General features: G+C 41.5%; 1 protein-coding gene across 6 annotated transcripts in view; it reads left to right on the plus strand.

Annotated features, from left to right (window-relative positions):
• Slc9c2 (solute carrier family 9 member C2 (putative)) overlaps positions 1–14,837 on the plus strand; it is a 58,154-nt gene extending 43,317 nt beyond the window's left edge. For 4 of the 6 annotated variants that reach the window (XM_076547821.1, XM_042258419.2, XM_076547823.1 and 1 more), the window contains 7 exons: positions 2,052–2,219; positions 3,429–3,560; positions 6,470–6,655; positions 7,495–7,579; positions 8,806–8,861; positions 14,283–14,345; positions 14,681–14,837. In XM_076547821.1, the coding sequence (XP_076403936.1) occupies positions 2,052–2,219; positions 3,429–3,560; positions 6,470–6,655; positions 7,495–7,579; positions 8,806–8,861; positions 14,283–14,318 (663 nt within the window). In that variant the 3' untranslated portion in view covers positions 14,319–14,345; positions 14,681–14,837. Of the gene's footprint in view, positions 1–2,051; positions 2,220–3,428; positions 3,561–6,469; positions 6,656–7,494; positions 7,580–8,805; positions 8,862–14,282 lie in introns of all 6 variants that reach the window. The other 2 variants (XM_042258421.2, XM_042258422.2) reach the window with 1 other exon arrangement.
• The last annotated feature ends 3,724 nt before the right edge of the window (positions 14,838–18,561 follow it).

An 18,561-nucleotide genomic window follows, 5' to 3' on the forward strand; every position in this document is an offset into this window, starting at 1 on the left:
CTACAGTAGTCAGTGTGGCTTATACACTGATCAATTCCTAGTTCCCAGTTGATGCTCTTATGTGACAAACCCTTGTCCCAGGGAAAAGAATATAGTTAGCTTCCGCATTTTAAAACGAGTATTTCAGACCTTTCATTCTGATGAAAATAAACTGCTGTGACAAAAAAATAATATGAAGAAAATGTAATCCCAAGAATCTGATTCTAGGCAGTTTCATCCATTGATTAAACAGATATTTACTTTGTTACTATCATGAGCAAACTCTGGTCATTCTAGGTATAGGATTGAAAAAACTGACAAAAATCTCTGCTCATTTGGAACTCATTTTCCAATGGAAGGAGAGAAGGAGAGGACAGGATGTATGAAATAAGTTAAATGTATACACATTCAGTATTGTAAAAGAGGGGTCCTAGGAATTAGGATTTCTCTAGGAAAATTTCACGCTGGGAATGAAGACATCCTACCTATAGGACTCTGATGCAAAGAGCGAACAAACTCATCATTGCTTGCTGATGTTCAAACATCTTTTTTCACTCTTGTGTGGTTCAGGGTTCTGCCTAGGGAATGGTGCTACCCACAGTGGCTGGGTCAATAAACAATCAAAATAGTCCCTCACAGACATGTGCACAGATGAGCCTGGTTTAGATCATCCTCAACTGAGACTTGTCTCAGGTGATTCTATGTTATGAGAGGTTGACAGGCTTTGTGTGTGTGTGTGTGTGTGTGTGTGTGTGTGTGTGTGTGTGTGTGTGTGTGATTCTGGTAACAAAACTAGTGGCCATTAAGGGACAGTATCTTGAGTCCTTTGGATATGGCACTCCCAGAATCTTACTAGTGGCTATGTGGTCTTGAGAAATTTGTTTGTTTGTTTTGTTTTTGAAATAGGGTTTCTATGTATAGAGCTGGTTGTCCTGGAACTCACTCTGTAGACCAGACTTGACTTGAACCCAGAGAGCCACCTGTTTTTGCCTCCCGAGTGCTGGAATTATAGGAACATGCCGCCATTCTCTCTCTCTCCCTCATCTCCCTCTCTTGCCCTTCACAGTGTTAGTGTCTCTCACTGCCTATGAAGAAAACAACATAGCATAAAGAATGGGAACATTAATTTGTTTTGCTTTGTCCAAAACTGGGGAGAGGAAAATTCTCAATCTGTCTGGGCATTTCTCATAAAAATTTACAGAATGTAAAGAAAAACCAGGAAATATACATGATGGTAGTTCCCCACCCCCACCCCCTGGGAAATGAGTCTTTCTTCTGACACCTGGGATTCTGTGGGTGGCACATCCTTATTCTCAGCATGAAAATCCCAATTTCTAGCTCCCTGTTACAGTCATCAGAGTGTCCTTCTGATGTTTGAAATCAGATTTTGGCATATTTATAATGAGATCTCTTTGGAGTAATATTCAAGTCTAAACATTAAATTCATTTTTGTTTCTTGTATGCCTTCTATATACCTTAAAGACAATTTTATACAGTATTTTTATTGTGCCTACATTTTTACTGTGATCCATTATATAAGATCAAGTGTAGAATTTTCCACCAGTGGTGTTATTTCAGCCCTCAGAAATTTTCGTATTTTGAAGCGTTTTGCATTTCAGCTAACTTAGACTAGTGCTCTCCAACCAGTAGTATGTTAAAAAGTGATGCATATAGGAAGAGGTTCATTTTAATTTTCATAAAAGTAGTCAAGAATGGCAATATGTTTTGTTATTTAATCCTTATAAGAATCTTTTTTTCTTTTTGTTTGTTTTTGTTTTGCTTTTCAGTGCTAAGGACTGAACTTGAGGTCTCAAGTGTGGTAGGCAAGTGCTACATCCCTAGCCCAACAACTTTCATCTTTATTTGGCAAAAGGAAAACCTTTGCCTTGAGATGTTGAAATACAAAATAAACCATGACTTTTGTGGAAGTCAATTCTTCCCTTCATCCTTGGCACATCTCATTAAGGAATCTTTGACTTGCTTTAGAACAATTGTAAAAAAGAGTGGAAGCCATTGGTATACTCCAAGAACTTAACCTTTTTACTTCCCTTTTCATAACCTTGCCCCAACAGTTGCATAGCTCATCTCCCACCTTTGGGATAGAAGCAAGCCAGAGGACTGGCAGGCAGTTCAAGACTATGTACACAGAGTACTGTACCAGTGGGGATGTACTTGGTGAACTAAGCTGTTTGCTTAAGCGCGAAGTTGATTATACTGCCATCTGTGAAACTACTTTGCAGGTACAAAATAGTTTGGTTGTAGGTTATTAGTTAATCCTTGATAAGGAATCTTTTCTTTGGCTGGGGTCTGGTATTTTATTTGATCACTTGATCAGCTGATGCCAGCAGTATAGAATAGCTCAGAGAGGCTAAATCTCTCACACATGAGGCTTTGCTGAGCTCTGCTGCATCTTGCCTGTGGATGAGTTTTTTAACCTCATTGAGTCTTGATTTCTGTATTAGTCAAGTAGAGATGATGCCTGTCCTCTGATGTTATGGAGATTAGAAACTTGTCTGTAGTGTTATGCTATGCAAATTGTCACTATCCTGAAAGCAGCATTCTGAAAGAATAGTCATTTGTTTTCAAACTCCCGTTCTTTTGTTTACACTTGCCAAGTAATATGTAATTTGTTCAACCAATAAGTGACCTAAAATCCCATTTGGTGTGGACAATCCAATTAAAAGAACCTAAAATTCCTATTGCAATTGTTCTCAATTTTTGAGGCTGATAGAAGGAACAGAGTCTTAGGGGATGTAGAGCAGCAGAAAGAAATGGTGCTTCATCAGACTATACCGTGTTGTTTCTGGAAGAGGAGAGAAGGGATGTATTTAGTCATAGTCTGAATGAACTCATGGCAATTCATTTATCTCGAATTCTGACAGAGTACAAGGAGTTTGCCTCTGGAAAGGGGCACTGTAAGTAGGGAGCACTGTGGATTAACTGCTGTGAGAGCTCAGGTCCTGAATCTCAGGCTCATGAGCAAAAATTTCAACATAACTATTGAGTGATGAATATCACGGTATATATATTTAAAGATTTGGTTTTTTTTATTTTTAGTTATGTGTAGGTGTGTACATGTGTGCATGTAGGTATGTATATGTGAGTACAGGTGCCAGTGGAGGACAGAGGCATGGGATCCCCAGGAGCTGGAGTTACAGATGATTGTGAGCCACCTGACATGGGTGCTGGGACCCAAATCTTGAGAAAAGCCAGTGCTCTTAACTGCTGAGCCATCTCTACAGCCCCTCTGGGCTACTTTTAAAGTGTATATCTTTCCCTGGACCACACATTTTATCATCTTATATACTCTTTCCACAATGCTAATTCTTTTAAATATTGCAGTATCATATTGGTGCTAGAGTCTAATAGAGTTGGTTGTTGCGTGTCTGAGAAGATGGTGACCATCTTGTTTAATTACCGATTATAATTTAGATAATTTGTTATTTTAGGCCTTCTTCATCCCCTTGGAGGATATATATGAAGGTTTTGATGTCTTCTGGCCATCTCTGGAATATAAAATATGGCTCAAGCTTGCTCTTAATATTGTGAATCAGTATTTTGAACAAAATGTTGCTGGTGAGGTAAGTTATATGAAAAAATGTAAATAAATTTGTAGGTACTAAATTATTTTTAATAAAGTACATCCCATGTTTTCCAGACAAAGATAGACGGGAAGGTGGTATCTGATTCTTGAAAATAAGTTTTAACTACTATCTCATCCTAAATCCCTGTGAGCCATTAATCCTCTTGTCATGGCAAATTTTCCAGGCTCCCTGAAAGATCCTTTTAAAGAACAGAATTAGAAACTATTAAATAGGGCTGGAGAGATGGCTCAGAGGGTAAGAGCACTGCTTGTTCTTCCAGAGGTCCTGAGTTCAATTCCCAGCAACCACATGGTGGCTCACAACCATCTGTAATGAGATCTGGCGCCCTCTTCCGGTATGTGGGTGTACATGCACACAGAACACTGTATACATAATAAATAAATAAATCTTAAAAAAAAAAAAAAGGAACTATTAAATAGATGGATTCCCCCAAAGCTTAGCATATCATTAATCAGAAGAAGTTCACGAACAACTCTGGACATACATCTTTTAGGTTTTCAAAACCTTTAGTGAAATGACTAAGTCCTGTCTGTGAACGTTTCCTCCAAAGAGTAGTTGGTTCAAGTCTGTCCCGGACCAGCATAATTTGCAGTCTTGTATTTGTGAGTTACTTAGTATTTATTCTCACCCCTACTGTGAATCAGAAGTTGAGGAGGTGACAGACCCAAAGCTCAACAATCTTCGCTGATTAACTATAAACCTTGGGTTAAAAACAGTACATCCTGCAAGCCAGTCAGGTTTCATTTCCAATATGACAATAATAGCTTTCAGAAAAATCTTGGTGGAAGTGTAAGGCGACCAAGATTCCTTTCTTTTTATATTGCCTCTCCATGAGGAATAAGAATAAGACAATTGCTCATCTAGAAAGAACCTCCAGAGAGGAATGTTAAGACCAGGGTGCTGAACTTTCTCAATAGCAGAGCAACTGTCCTTTATAATTATGTTTTGATTCACAAACCATATAAATTCATGATGAAAATGAGAATGTTCAAAGATAAAATGTCAAGGACAATAATGTTTATCCACAACCCACTTAATTATGCGATTGCTGTGATAAAATACTCTTGACAAAACCAACCCAAGGGTTTATTGAGGTCACCCACCGTTCAAGGGCACAGTCCATCAAGGCAGCAAAGTCAAGGTCGCAGGTGCTTGAAGCAGCTGCCACACCATACCCATAGTCAGGAAGTAGAGAAGGATGAATGCAAATAAGTGTTCAGCTTTCCTTCCCTATTTGCACCAGTTCAGAATCCTCTGCCCAAAGAATGGTCCTGCCTACAATGAAGATGGAACTTTCTACATTAATTAACCAATCAAAATAATCCCCCATGGGCACGTCCAGAGGGTCACCTCCTGGGTGACTGCAGATTCTTTCAAATTGACAGCACTAACCATTACCTCTCCAGTGTTACTCCTCAGGGACTATCTATTAGATCCCCCCTATCCCACCAGATAAGTTCAGAATCTAATTTATTCTGCCTAGCAAAAACTCATTTCATTTTTTTCAATAACCCAATGACTTGAAGAAGGGGAAGAGAGACTGTTCGGGATCAAATAATGTAAATACAGAAAAACAAATTTAGTGCTTTGGGTATTAAATCATATTTTACACAACTTGAGAAACTTGATTGTGTCCTGACTATTAGATGATACTAAGGAGTTCATAATTATTTATTATTAACTCTTTAATGACATCATGGCTATATAAGCAATGCTTTAAGAACCTTGTTTTCAGCTGAGGGTAGGGAGATGGAAGCCTGAGGACCAAGAGCAACAAACAGGCCAACCTCAACTACAGACTGAGACTCTGTCTTAAAACAAAGCCCGAAATAAAACAAACACAAATAGTTTTAGGTGTAAAAAACTAAAATGAGAGGAAAGCTAGGGTTTGTTTTAAAACACCAACAGCAACAGCAACAAAAAGAGCAATTATGAGAAGATTGTAGGAATTATTGCCTTCTGATAATTCCACACAGAGTTAATCAGTTAAGACTTTTTAGCACCCCAGACATTCATTAGATAATGCTCTCTTCAGTTCTCCTCGATGTCAAAATATACATGCATTTTCAAACCCCAATACCACACTTCTAGGTTTTTTCCCCCCTTGTTGCAAAATTTTAGATAAATGTTTGCTAATTTTCTTATCTTTTTCGTGCCCTGGCTGTGCTGATGCCCCTAGAAAATAGGCATTTCACTTGCCTGTCGGTGACTGACAACCAAAGGCTACCCTGAAAGCAATGCTGTTTCTGCCAGCAGGGAACATCTGGTCCAGGCTTCCCTCCTTGGATTGTGCTTGGGCACCATTATCTCCACACAGCATTTTCCCTGTGTTCGAATGTGTCTACAAAGTTCCCCGACTCCTGGATAGACTCATCTCACCTAACTATAGAGGTCCTACTTCCAAATAAAGTTATATTCTGAGACACTGAGGGTTAGCACTTCATCTAAACCTTTAGGGGAGGGGACTCAATTCCACCCACAACAGCTGCCATTCAGTTCCAAAGTCTACGGTTCTGATCCTTTGGGTATGGCCCAGATGTGGTGCCTTGCTTGCCTTGATTTGGGGTTTTTGTTATTATTGCCTATTCAATTGTCAAGTGGGACATTTGCTTACTGCTAGAAGAAACCTGTAAGTCTTAAGCCTGATGAAGCCTAGAAATCCAGTAGCACATGGCTGATAATATGATGCAGCTGATGGCTCATTCATCAGATAGGGTAACCAAATTCAGGGTCATTTGTAGAAGCCATGCTAAACTCTAAATAGTTGATTCCATGATGTACGTGCATTCTGACTGCCTCCACAAACTCAGACCAGTGTGTCTGTTTCCTTCTCGATATCATGTATCTGTTTGTTTGATTTATAGAAAAATGTAATTTCCTTGTAGGATTTAGACTTTCAGAAGTGTGTGACATCCAATCACGCATATGTGGAGACTCTGTCAAGCTATAATGAAATGACTCTTAATCATGTGACCACGAAACTCGTTATTCTCGTGTACGGCCATGTAATTGATAACAAAACGAAAGAATCACATGTTGCACCCAGCATTATTCCTAAGTCCTGTGAGCAGGTAAGGTGTACAATTTCTAAAGAGCCGTTTGCTTGTCGTGGTGTGCCATGAGCAGCTTTAAAACTGAGATGACAACAGTTAATTGTGTGCTTAAAATAGCTAGTCATTAAGAGAGCAAGGTTTGGAGTTAGGATTTAACAGTGGGTGGTGCCTACTGGATGCAGGAACCAAGCAAGCTGCTCAACTGTTTTGACCTTTGGTTTGCTACTTAATGTAGTGAGGGTGCTGGCAGCAGCCATGTTGTTAGGCTGGTGTGAGGACTAGTTGACATAATTCATAATTTAGAGACCTTGGTTTAATCTCTGTTCTGCTCTTAGCATTCTGGGAAGCCAATGGGAAGGCTGGCCTTGAATCATTGATCTTCAGTGTAGATGTAAAAGTAATCCACGGCTTGCTGGCCATCCCCTTATTTCTAAATGAGGTATTCTAGTCCAGTTACAAGTAAGGAGTAGACATTTTTGTTCTGGCTTCCATAAATATGCAAAAGACAATTTTTTTTTTCTGGCTTAAGATTTCTTTGAAACAACATGAAAGGGGATTTCAAAATAAAAGGATAAGTCTTGCCTGGGTTTGTGTAGTGAATGTTGGAGTCCCAGCAGTTTGGTGGGGAGAGACACTAGTGAGTGGCTAGTCTGGGCTACATAATCAGATAGACAGACAGGGAGGCAGGTAAATAATACACACGCACATGCACACGCACACGCACACACGGCTTAGGCTGGAGACCTAGTGCTAAGTTTCAGCTTGTTTCTTACATTCTTCACAAAGAAAGTTGGGAGGTAGCCACTTCAGGACCAATGTGTGTTCTTTTGACTAAATTTTATTTCTTTTGCCTTTAGATCCAGGGAATTTCAGATGTAAGCAAGCTTCTGCTCATCCCAACATCTGAGCCTGTCACAAGTGATGAGACCTCCCACGCCATGGGTAAGGGATGGATAGCCTTTTAGTGGTGAGAAAATTATTGTGAAGCATTTTGGCAAATGTAAAATTCTTTTCATTCTGAAAAGTGATTGATTGTGGTCTTCACTCTAGGGCCCACACTGGCTTCCACTTGGCTTTTGGGAGGTTATCTAACAGAGGCACTGAAATCCATGTGGCTCTTGCCTCTCCTCTGTCCCTCCCTCCATACACCTTGTCAACAAACAACAAGCCCTGATAGGGTGGACCAGCCAAGTGCTATTGGGGTGCTACTGAAATGGGGAGAGGAGAGACTCCCACAGTGGGGTCAAGGGTGGGGAACTGGTCTGTTCCCTGCAACTGAAGGGAATATGAAGCCCGACCCACCTTCTTTGAGTATTACACACTGTAGTCACGGCCACAAGTCCAATGGATTGCTCTAGTTACACTTAAGTAACTGAAGTCAATAGATGCAATTCTCAATCATGTTGCTGAGCACTGATTACACAGAGAAGAGTAGGCAGGAAGGCTTTGTCCTGGAGAAAATAGACCCAAGGACTTCATTCTATGCTCATTGTCCTTGCCTTGCTGGGCTCCGTGTCAACACCATCCCACCTGGTCCAGCTTGAATACAGAGTCAGCCTTGAAATGTAACTGTGAGCTCATGCAATTCTTAATGAATTGCTGTTTTGAGAGTAGACCTCTCCTACCTCAGGCCCTTTGGAAAGATGCTAGACAGAGGAGAGCATAGCCATTAGTATTCTCCAGTGGGCTTGAGACACAGCTCGCAAATGGTTAAGACCAGGTCTCAATCCAGTTCCTTGAGTTTGGACTGTGACACATATTTTGCTTTGAAAATTTTCAACGAGTTGCCATGGAAAAACAGAAGTTTCACATTTACAAATGTAGATTTTTGAGATTTTCATTAAAAAAAAATGAGGTCTACCAGTATGTAGCCCTCATTCCCATATGTGGCAACAGTCAGTGAGATAGTGACCGATTTGTGCAATGGGAGCAGGTGCCTGCCCATGCAGTCCGCACTGTACCATCCTGCCTGTATACAGGCCTGCTTTGTTTGTGGGACCTGCTTGTCAGCCTGTATGTTAGACTTTTAGGAGCTCATTCCAAAGCTCCAAGGGAACGAAAGTAAAGAGCCTGTTTGGTAATGGGAAGGGGAAGGGAAGACTTATGTGGAGAGAGCAGTCTGATACTCAAATACTCGGAATTCTTTTTTTTTTTTCTCTTCACCTCAGTCAACACTGGTCTTCGAACGACCAAGAAGGACTATAACTGGAAGAGGAAAGAAGAGGTAATAAATTGGGCACTTGGAATAGATTTTTCTTATTGTGAGTATTAATCTACATAGCTAAAAGAAATTGCACAAACCAGGCATGGTGGCGTACACCTATTGAAAGGACAAGTATTGGCTCAGGACTCCTAAGACCAAGTTTTCTTCACAAAGGAGATTTATTTGCCCCAGAGAGACAGAGGGCAGGAATAAGGGATAAAGACAGGAGATAGAGGAGGAGGGAGAAGGGGAAGGGAACAAGGGAGAGATGGGGGAGGGTATTTGTCCTAGAGGGACAAATTGTCTCTGGATAGAAAGGAGACAGACATGGTCCATAGGCAAATGGCAGTTTATAAAGGTAAAAGAGAAACCTTATGTTAGGATGAGGTATTTGATTTTAATTAAGCATGTTAATTAGGTGAGCCAAAGGGGGTTTTTGATTGCTAGACTTCAATACTTTGATAGGTGGACCTTGGTAGTCAGCCTCAGGAGGAGGAAGTCACCACATAAGGGTGGTGGCTAGTGTTAGGAATGCAACCTGACAGCTGTTAACAAGGCAAAGGGAACAGGGAGAAGATTAAGGCTGCCAGAGAAAGCTGTGTCAGCCACACTCCAGCTGGCCAGAGTCCCTTCACCTATAATCTCAGCGCTTGGGAGGCAGAAGCTGGAGGACCTGGAACTTAAGGTCATTCTTAGCTATCTAGTAAGATTGAGGGCAGTCCAAGCTGTATGAGACCCTGTCTTTAAATAAATATCTAAGCTAGGCGGTGGTGGCGCATGCCTTTAATCCCAGCACTTGGGAGGCAGAGGTAGGCCTGTGAGTTCGAACTCTGTGAGTTCGAGGCCAGCCTGGGCTACAGAGTGATTTCCAGGAAAGGCACAAAGCTACAAAGAGAAACCCTGTCTCGAAAAACCAAAAATAAATAAATAAATGAATGAATGAATGAAGGAGCAAAATGCAGGTAGTGAGAAAAATCACCTTGTTGCAGCTCACTAAGTTGGACTAGTTGAGACAAAGCTAATCTGTGTTACTTAAGAACTAAAATCACAACCATCTAAAATGAGATCTGGTGCCCTCTTATGGCATGCAAGCATACATGCAGGCAGAACACTGTATACATAACAAATAAATAAACCTAAAAAAAAAAACCAAAAAGCTAAAATCAGGGAACATTGTTTTGAATCGTATAATTTTGAAGACTGGGCAAATGGCTCAATGGCCAGTGTGCTTCCTCTACAAGGCCGAGGACCTAAGCTTGGATCCTCAGTCTTCACATACAAGGCAGATATGGCAGCACATCTGAGCTGTGGCTTGTGGGTAGGGAGGGTAAGTGGATTGTGGGGCTCATTGGCCAGCCACTGTAAAAACTGTCCCAGGCTCTGCAACCTGCCGAGCCCATTAGTGTTGCTTATATGTATGTATGTATGTATGTATGTAGGGGGATGGCCACTTGGGATGAGATAACCATTTAGGGTATTCATCTCCAGGGAAGACTAGTTCTCTCTCAGTCAGCAGTTTGTAATTGCCTATAGTCCTTCATCCCGGGGTGTTTTCTCTAACCCACATTGGTGTGTCAACGATGGTTCAGGTCTTGCTTTGACGGCCAGATTGTTAAGATTTCATGGATGGAGGACACAGTCTTGCAGCACGCCTCCTGCTCTTCTGGTTCTAACAGTCTTTGCACACCATCTTCTGCGATGTTCCCTGAGCCTTAGCTATAAGGATTGCATTGTAGATGTATCCAGTGGGGCTGCCTGCACCTCCCCCCCCCCCCGCCCCCCATCAGTTTTTCTCTGCATTTTTGACTAGTGGCTTTCTGTAATGGTCTCTGTCTGCTGTAGAAGAAGCTTCTCTGGTGCCTTCACCAGAAAAGAAAGAGCTACTCTTACCTGTGGGGATAAGGATAAGTCCTTAGAATGCAGTTAGCCATTATACTGGTTTAGGAAACTGGCAGAAGTAGCTTCTCCTCTGAGATCTCTGACCTCACTAGCCACATGGAGTTGACAAGGTTTGTTCCTAGTCATGCATCAGGCATTTGTTCCCTCCTGTCAAGTGGATCATAGACACAATTGGATAGCTGCTAGTTGCAACCAACACATAAACGCCATTATTATACTTTTAGGGGTACCCTTCAGTGCTGATCACTGCTGCGGTTCACAGACATCACAGTAACAACCAGATATTTTGAAACATGATTTTAAAGCCTGGTGTAGTTTTGTTTTCACTTTTCTTGATCTCTTCAGCTGCAAGAGCTGATGTGGAGAAATCTGAGCAGTGAGTGCTAGAAGCCATGCCTAGGTTTGTGGAGGCAAGGGACCTGTTACCCTGGATCAGAACAGAGTTAAGCCCAGGTGGTGGAGCTCTCTGCTTGCTCATGATGACAGGGTCTCACTGTTCAGTCCTTCCATAGCTCTTTTGAAGCAAGACCCACCTCTGGGTGGGGTGCATGAGCAGATAGGTCTCACAGGGTGGCTGGGTATTAATAGAAAAAACTACAAAATTAAATCAGCCTATATACTTTAAGAATGTGCTGGAGGCCTCAGAGTTTCATAAAAAACATCATGTCAATAGTAAAGGCTTAAAAAAAGATTTTTCCATAACCTGGCAACAAGCCAAAAAATAGTAAAGAAATGTCCTACTTGTTCCTTCTACAATCAAACGCCATTACCAACAGGATGTAACCCAAAGGGTACTCAAAAAAATAAAATCTGACAGATAGACGTGTTTCACTTTACAAAATTTAAAAAATTAAAATATGTACACCACACCATCAATACTTATTCAAGATTTCAATGGACAACTGCTTTGATTTCTAAAAAAAAAACTGATTCTGTAATCACTCATTTGCTAAAAGTTATGGCCATCATGGGTATACCTGCACAAATCAAAACTGACAATGTTCCATCATATGTCTCTGTTAAAGTAAAACAGTTTTTTGCTTATTACAATATAAAACATATTACAGACATACCACATAATCGTACAGGTCAAACAGTTATAAAAATATCAAACAAAACTCTAAAAGATATACTAAATAAACAAAAAGGGGTAACAAAAACCCCCAAAAATAGACTACATAATGCTCTTCTAACTTTAAATTTTCTCAATGCCAATGGAAAAAAAAAACAAAAAAAAACAACAACTACAGAGAGACACTGCAGCCACCGCCAGGAGAAGTAGCATGTAAAGACGCCGGTAAGCCACCAGCCACGTGACAAGGTGTAGATTTATAAAAATGGGTTAATTTAAGATAAAAGAACAGTTAACAAAAAGCCTGCCACGGCGATACAGTTTATAAATAATATAAGCGTCTGAGTGATTATTTTATACATGGATTGTGGGACTGCGGGGCTTGGTGGAGCCTAGAGAGAAGCTCTCCAGCTACAGGGTATAGGAGTGATAGGTGTAAAGGACAGGCCTCAGGGGCCTCCAGTAACCTCCCTTATTTTGATTTCTAGTGGCTAGATACCAAGTCACCCTAAAAAAGCCTGTCCTCTAAGCAAAAGTGGTACACACACACACACACACACACACACACACACACACACACACACACACCATCCTCAAGGAGATGTCCATGCTGAGGCTCTTCTAAAAGAAGATTTAGTCCTGCCACCTACATTTACTATCAAGGTGAGATGCAGTTCACTTGTCGGAAGAAATGGCAGCTGCCCCAGTCAAGGTCATGGGTAATAGCTCTTTTAAAAAGACCAACTCAGCTCTTTCTGGGTAGCTCTTCTAGGGTCATCCTTTCCTTACCTTTAAAGGAGCTCATTTCATAGACGGTAATCCTGAGAATCAAACAGCAGGGCTCCTCACTTATTACTCATTCTTCCAGGCATCATCATTATCACTATTATTTGTAGGGCTGGGGAACCGAATGAGCCTAGAGCCTCAAAGCATGCTAGTACCAGTGTACCAGCGAGGAGCAGAGTACCAGTGAGTCACATTCCCAGCCCATAGGCCCCATTATTTTCTAAAAAGTTTTCACTTCCACAATTTATAGGAAAAATTTCCAGTTACTCTGTAATCAGTCATAAAGTTAACTAGAATTTAAATTTCATGATACTTCTCTCTTTTCTTAAGCACATCTTTGGCAGTTGAATTAATGTGGTATCAATTGCTAATTAAATTAATGCAGTATCTCTTTACAGTATAGAAATATACATGTGGAGCCAGAGAGATGGCTCAGTGGTTATGAGCACTTGATGCTCTTGCAGAGGACCCAAGTTTGGTTCTCAGCACCCACATTGTGGCTCACAATCACCTGTAACTCCAGGTTCTATAGGCACTAGGCAGGCACATGGTGCACATATATACATTGTAGCTGAAGTTTTCCTGTGTCCCACCGCCTGGTCGCAGCTGCTCAGACCCAAGTAAACACACAGAGGCCTATATTAATTAAAACTGCTCAGCCATTGGCTCAGGTTTACTACTGACTAGCTCTTACACTTAAACTCAGCCCATTTCTGTTAATCTATATGTTGCCACATTTTCCATGGCTTTACCTGTGCATCATTACATGCTGCTCCCTGGATGGTGGGCTGGTATATCCTGACTCCACTCTTCCTCTTCCCAGCACTCCTTTAGTCTGCTCACCCCACCTATACTTCCTGCTTGGCTACTGGCCAATCAGCATCTTATTAAACCAGTGTACAAAAGCATTGTCCCACAGCAATACATGTTGTGGGGTATTTGATCTCATCGTGAACTCTGAGTTTTCATTTGCGTTAATTAAATAAAATCAACCTTGGGTCAGGAGGTCGAGTTAGCAACTAGTTGACAGAGAGTAATCATATATTGTCAGAGGGTATCTGGAAGATGATAGAGAGACACACAGGAAGTAGTGGGGAGGGGCCTTTTGTGGCATGTTTTTTTTTGGTTTGGCGGAGGGAAGGACACTCCCTTTAGGAGACACCTGCAAACAGAGGTCAGCTAGTTGCTACTCAACCTCTCTGAGATAGCAGGTTTTCACCCCAGCCTCTGACTCCCAAGTCTTACTGATAAATAGGATGATAGAGATTTAATTAAAAGCTATATTTGGTGGCAGCAACAGAACTGGTGCCTGTGGGAGCAGAATTCCTGTTAGGCCATGGCCTAAGTGGGTGGGCCGCTGCTAGAGAAGCAGACCAGTAACAGCAGAGCTGCAATTACTGGCTGAAAAGCGGCAGATTAAAGCCAGGCTCTCTACTGAAGGAGAAAACAACATATACATAAAGACAAGACGCTCAGGCACATTAAAGAAAAATAAATGAATAAATAAAAATTATAAACACACATGTTAATTGCATATTGTAACTCAGAGCCTTTAGTATGTAAGTTCTTTTTAAGGGGAAATAGACAATAAAATAGAAAGCTTCCAGTAATTTTTGACTCCATTTAATTGGCAAGAATCTTTCCTGAAGCATTCATAGTCTAATATTTTTGACTTTCTTTTGCAGGTGGAAGGTGGACATCTCTTTAGAAAGACATATTAGTGAGACAGCTATGATGTGTGGAGTCAGGTAAAGGTGGAGCTGACACCCGGGCACAAATGTTGACTTAGAAACTGCTCAAACTGTTTGCTGCTGCATTTATTTTAGAAGCAATTAATGGATTGCCACCAACACTTCAGACTTTTAGTAGTTGCATTATACTTGAGATACTCAAAAGTCTTCAGGAGACTATAAAATTCTTTAAAACTGAGGGAAGGAACACTTCCCCTGGCTTAGCACAAGTGGTAACAGAATAAGTTGGCAAATGAGATGTGCAATTAATGTGGAAGTCCGAAGCAGAATACTTGTGAAATTGCCGTAATGAATGCATCTCTAACACTTTGTATCTTCCTTCTCTAATTTAGTATGTGCTGAAAAATGGGAAAATGTTCCACAGTCTTGGTTACTGAAAGCAAAGTCTAGGAGAAATCAACATCCTTACATTTCATAGTCCTGTTTGACATAACTTTCTATTTTATTTTTAAAAGCCAAATAAAGTTGAATGTTATGGTCAATGAATAACTTTTTAGAATCCATTATTCTTTATCATTTCAACCAGACTGCTAATAGGATAGTTTTGGGACAATCTTAATAGAGGTAACAACAACAAAAAAGTATGGTAGAAAAAGTTGACCTTTCAAACCTCAGGGCAGGTCCTGAATGCCCTTCACTATGTCAGGAAATGCCAGGTATGACTGTACACTACAGAAACCTGAGTGCACTTGACCACAGAGGTTCATTTTTCTGATGTAACATGTCTGCAAATAGGTGAAGCGGGCTGGTGCTGCCACTCGAGAGTGGCATGGGCTAAGTCCCTTCTTGTGTCCCACTCCTTCACCCTTGTCCTTGTCCTCTCTTGTCAGAAACACCTGTGAAGACCTTCCATTCTAGATGGAAGGCTGCTTAGTTTTAATAGTCAGTTTGCCTCAACATATCTGAGCTTCAGTTGAGGAATTACCTAGATCAGGTGGGCCTATGGGCATGTTTGTGGTGGGGATTGTCTTGACTATTAATTGATGTCGGAAGATCACTGGCCTGTTGGGGGTCATACCATTTCATGGGCTGGGCCCTGAACTGTTTATGAGTGAAAAAATATAAGCATCAACCAAAGATGAATTTATTCTTTTTGCTCTTGATTGTGGATGTGATGTGACCAGCTCTTGCCTGGACTTCCCCCACATGACGGACTATGTTCTAGAACCATAAGTGAAACAAACCTTTCTCTCTCTGTTACTTTTGGCCAGGATGTTTTATCACTACAGTATCAAAATGAGAACAGATGGCTTTGTCTTTCTTCAGTTAAGGGACCTTTTCCTGGGACAGAACTGTCTTGTGGCCGTACACTTGTCACCCTGAAATGAGCTGGCACCTCCCCCTGCTACTCTGACCAGTCAGGATGTCCATCGGGCCCGAGAGGGAAACATTGATGAGCAGCAACAGTATTGCTTTGCCTGTCACTGGTACCTGGACTGTAAATGGCTCTATGTTCTCAATCTCTGGGCTCTTCATTTTAACACACTGCTAGTATATTTAGTGCATATTTAAACTCACAGTGAAGTGTAGGTAGTACAGGCGCACTAGAAAAGGTGTAAGCTTTACAGCCTTGCTTAGGAGTTATATTAGCCTGTATTTGAAACCTGTATATTGAAGTACCAATTAGAAGATGGTACTTCATTCTGTGTATACAGAATACTTTGTGCTTCAGGCGATTAGAAAACAACTCAAAAGGTGTAAACACTAAAGAAATTTATTATCATCACACAAACCAAGAGTAGGACAGGTTTTTCAGAAGGTAGAAATTATCAGACTAGTTTATTTTTTCTCTCTACTGTTACCTGTTCAGCCTTATTCTGTGGCTGCATGTTTTCTTGATCACATTCAGTAGGAGACAAAAACCAAAACCCAAACCCCTTCAAATTACTCTTGAGCCAAAGAATTATTTTAGAAGCCTGGCATGGTGGCTCACAATGAGAATCCTAGCCCTTGGGAGGTAAAAGCAGAAAGACCAAGAATTGAAGATTGAAGGCCAGCCTTACCTATACAATACTGTCTGGGGGGGGGGGGAGGAGGGAGGGAGGGAAGGAGGGAGGGAGGGAAGGAGGGAGGGAGGGAAGGAGGGAGAGAGATTCTAGAAACCCCTAGGAACCATCTATTTGTGTCTCACGGAACCGGGGCTTGCACATTAGCTTAGGTTGGTTGGACAAGGAGCCTGAGATACACCTGTCTCTGCCTCCTCAGTGCTGGGATTACAAGCATGCCCTACCATAACTGGCACAGAATTTCACCAATTGCATATCTCCCCAGGTACCTGGTAATAATTTTTTTTTTTTTAAAGTTAACATGCCCTCAAACTAGTCAAAGTTCTATTTCCTCAGCTTGCATGTAGGAACAATGACGGAGACCATGCCAGGATGCTGCATGTAGGAACTGACAGCTTGTCTTGGCCATTTAGACATAGTCATTTGTTGTGGGATGGTCTTTCTGTATGCTGTGAATACATTTTGCTACCATCGGTTAATAAAGAAGCTGCTCTGGCCTATGTCAAGACAGGTTATAGCCATGTGGGAAATCCAAGAGAGATAGAGGGAGAATGGTGGAGCTGGGAAGACACCATCCAGCTACCCAAGGAACAAGATGCCAGCAGACCAGTAGCGCCACGGCCGTGTGGCAAAATATAGATGAATAGAAATGGGTTAATTTATAATGTAAGAGCTAGTGGCACCGAGAAACTTCAGTCTACATTCATTCTCTCCCTTCACTTGACCTTTTTATGAGCGGGGAGGATAAAACCAGCTTTGGTACGACTAGAGTTCAGTTTATCACTGTGTTCATCTTTCTGCTCTAACTAAAACATTTCTTAGTTCTGGAAGAATCATATGAACTGCCTCTTCATTCCTTGTTTCTTGGGCTGGGGGCGGTAGCATACATCTTTAATCCTGGCAGTTGGGAGTCTGGGCTACACAGCGAGTTCCGGTTATAAGTCAAACAGAAAAGAAATTTCCTACAGCCATTATTCAGTTTCAAGAAACAAATCTTCACATGGATAATGAAATTCATTCTAAAAGAAATTCAGGCCAAAATTTACCCTCCTCATCCAACAATGAATTTAAAATTGTGTTCAGGATCACTCCTGCCCTGGAAATGTCCGTCCAATATGGAGTATTTTGTATTCGGTATAAGATATTTGAACCAAGCCTCAGTCTCAAAATTGTCCAGTGAAAAGTACCAGGATTCAGTTTTTAAAAAGCATTTTTATACTGAAATTAACGTGGGCAGAAGAGTCAAAATACCAAGATTTAGAAGCCTGAGTGAGGCGGGGTAACAAGTTGATGAGGATGAGGTGAAGACAATGAACTTGCTAAGTCAGTGGTAAGCATTCTAGTGGTCAGTAAACAAACGACTCAGAGTCTAAGGCATCCACAATGGCAATTCAGTTCCTGAACTCTGTCATCGAAGCTGATACTACAGGGCACAGTGGCATTCCCTTGCAAATCCTGGCCCCTGGGATGCTATGGCAGCAGGATTTCAAAGTCCAGCCTGGGCTTCAAAGCAAGATTGTATCACAAACAAAAAGCAAAAACCTTAACAGGAAATTGAAGCCAGACTTCCATTGGAAAGGACTAAAACAAAGAAATGTTTAAGGGGGAGGAGAGCCAGCAGTGAGGTACCTGATAGGCAGGCAAATGACGGGAGACAGAGGCAAGGAAGTCAGGAGATTCTCTCCCTCTCTCTCTCTCTCTCTTCTCTCTCTCTTCTCTCTCTCTCTCTCTCTCTCTCTCTCTCTCTCTCTCTCTCTCTCTCTCTCTCGGCCATGGCTACAATACAGGAAGTGGCCCCTCACCAGACCCAGGATCCACCACTGCCTCAATCTTAAGACTCCCCAGCTTGACACCTAGAAATAAACCCCCACTGCTCAAGCCTCCCACTCCATGGCATTTTTGTTACAATAACCCAGGCTAAGACCCACAAATGCCTTTCTACCCTGACCTAGTAGCATTGTGTAAGCCTGAGAGGAACCATTCAGCTTGGAGTAGAAAAAAAAAATACCATCTCAAAGCTCTCTCTTTTTTTTTTTTTAATTAGTTTTTTCTTAAGATTTACTTATGTATGAGTGCCCTATCTGCATGCATGCCTTTATGTCAGAAGGGGGCATCGGATCCCCTAAGAGGTGGTTGTGAGACACCATGTGGGTGCTGGGAATTGAATCCAGACTCTCTGGAAGAACAGCCAGTGTGCTTAACAGCTG

Source organism: Peromyscus maniculatus, chromosome 11 (assembly GCF_049852395.1).
Source record: "Peromyscus maniculatus bairdii isolate BWxNUB_F1_BW_parent chromosome 11, HU_Pman_BW_mat_3.1, whole genome shotgun sequence".
Taxonomy (NCBI): Eukaryota; Metazoa; Chordata; class Mammalia; order Rodentia; family Cricetidae; genus Peromyscus; species Peromyscus maniculatus.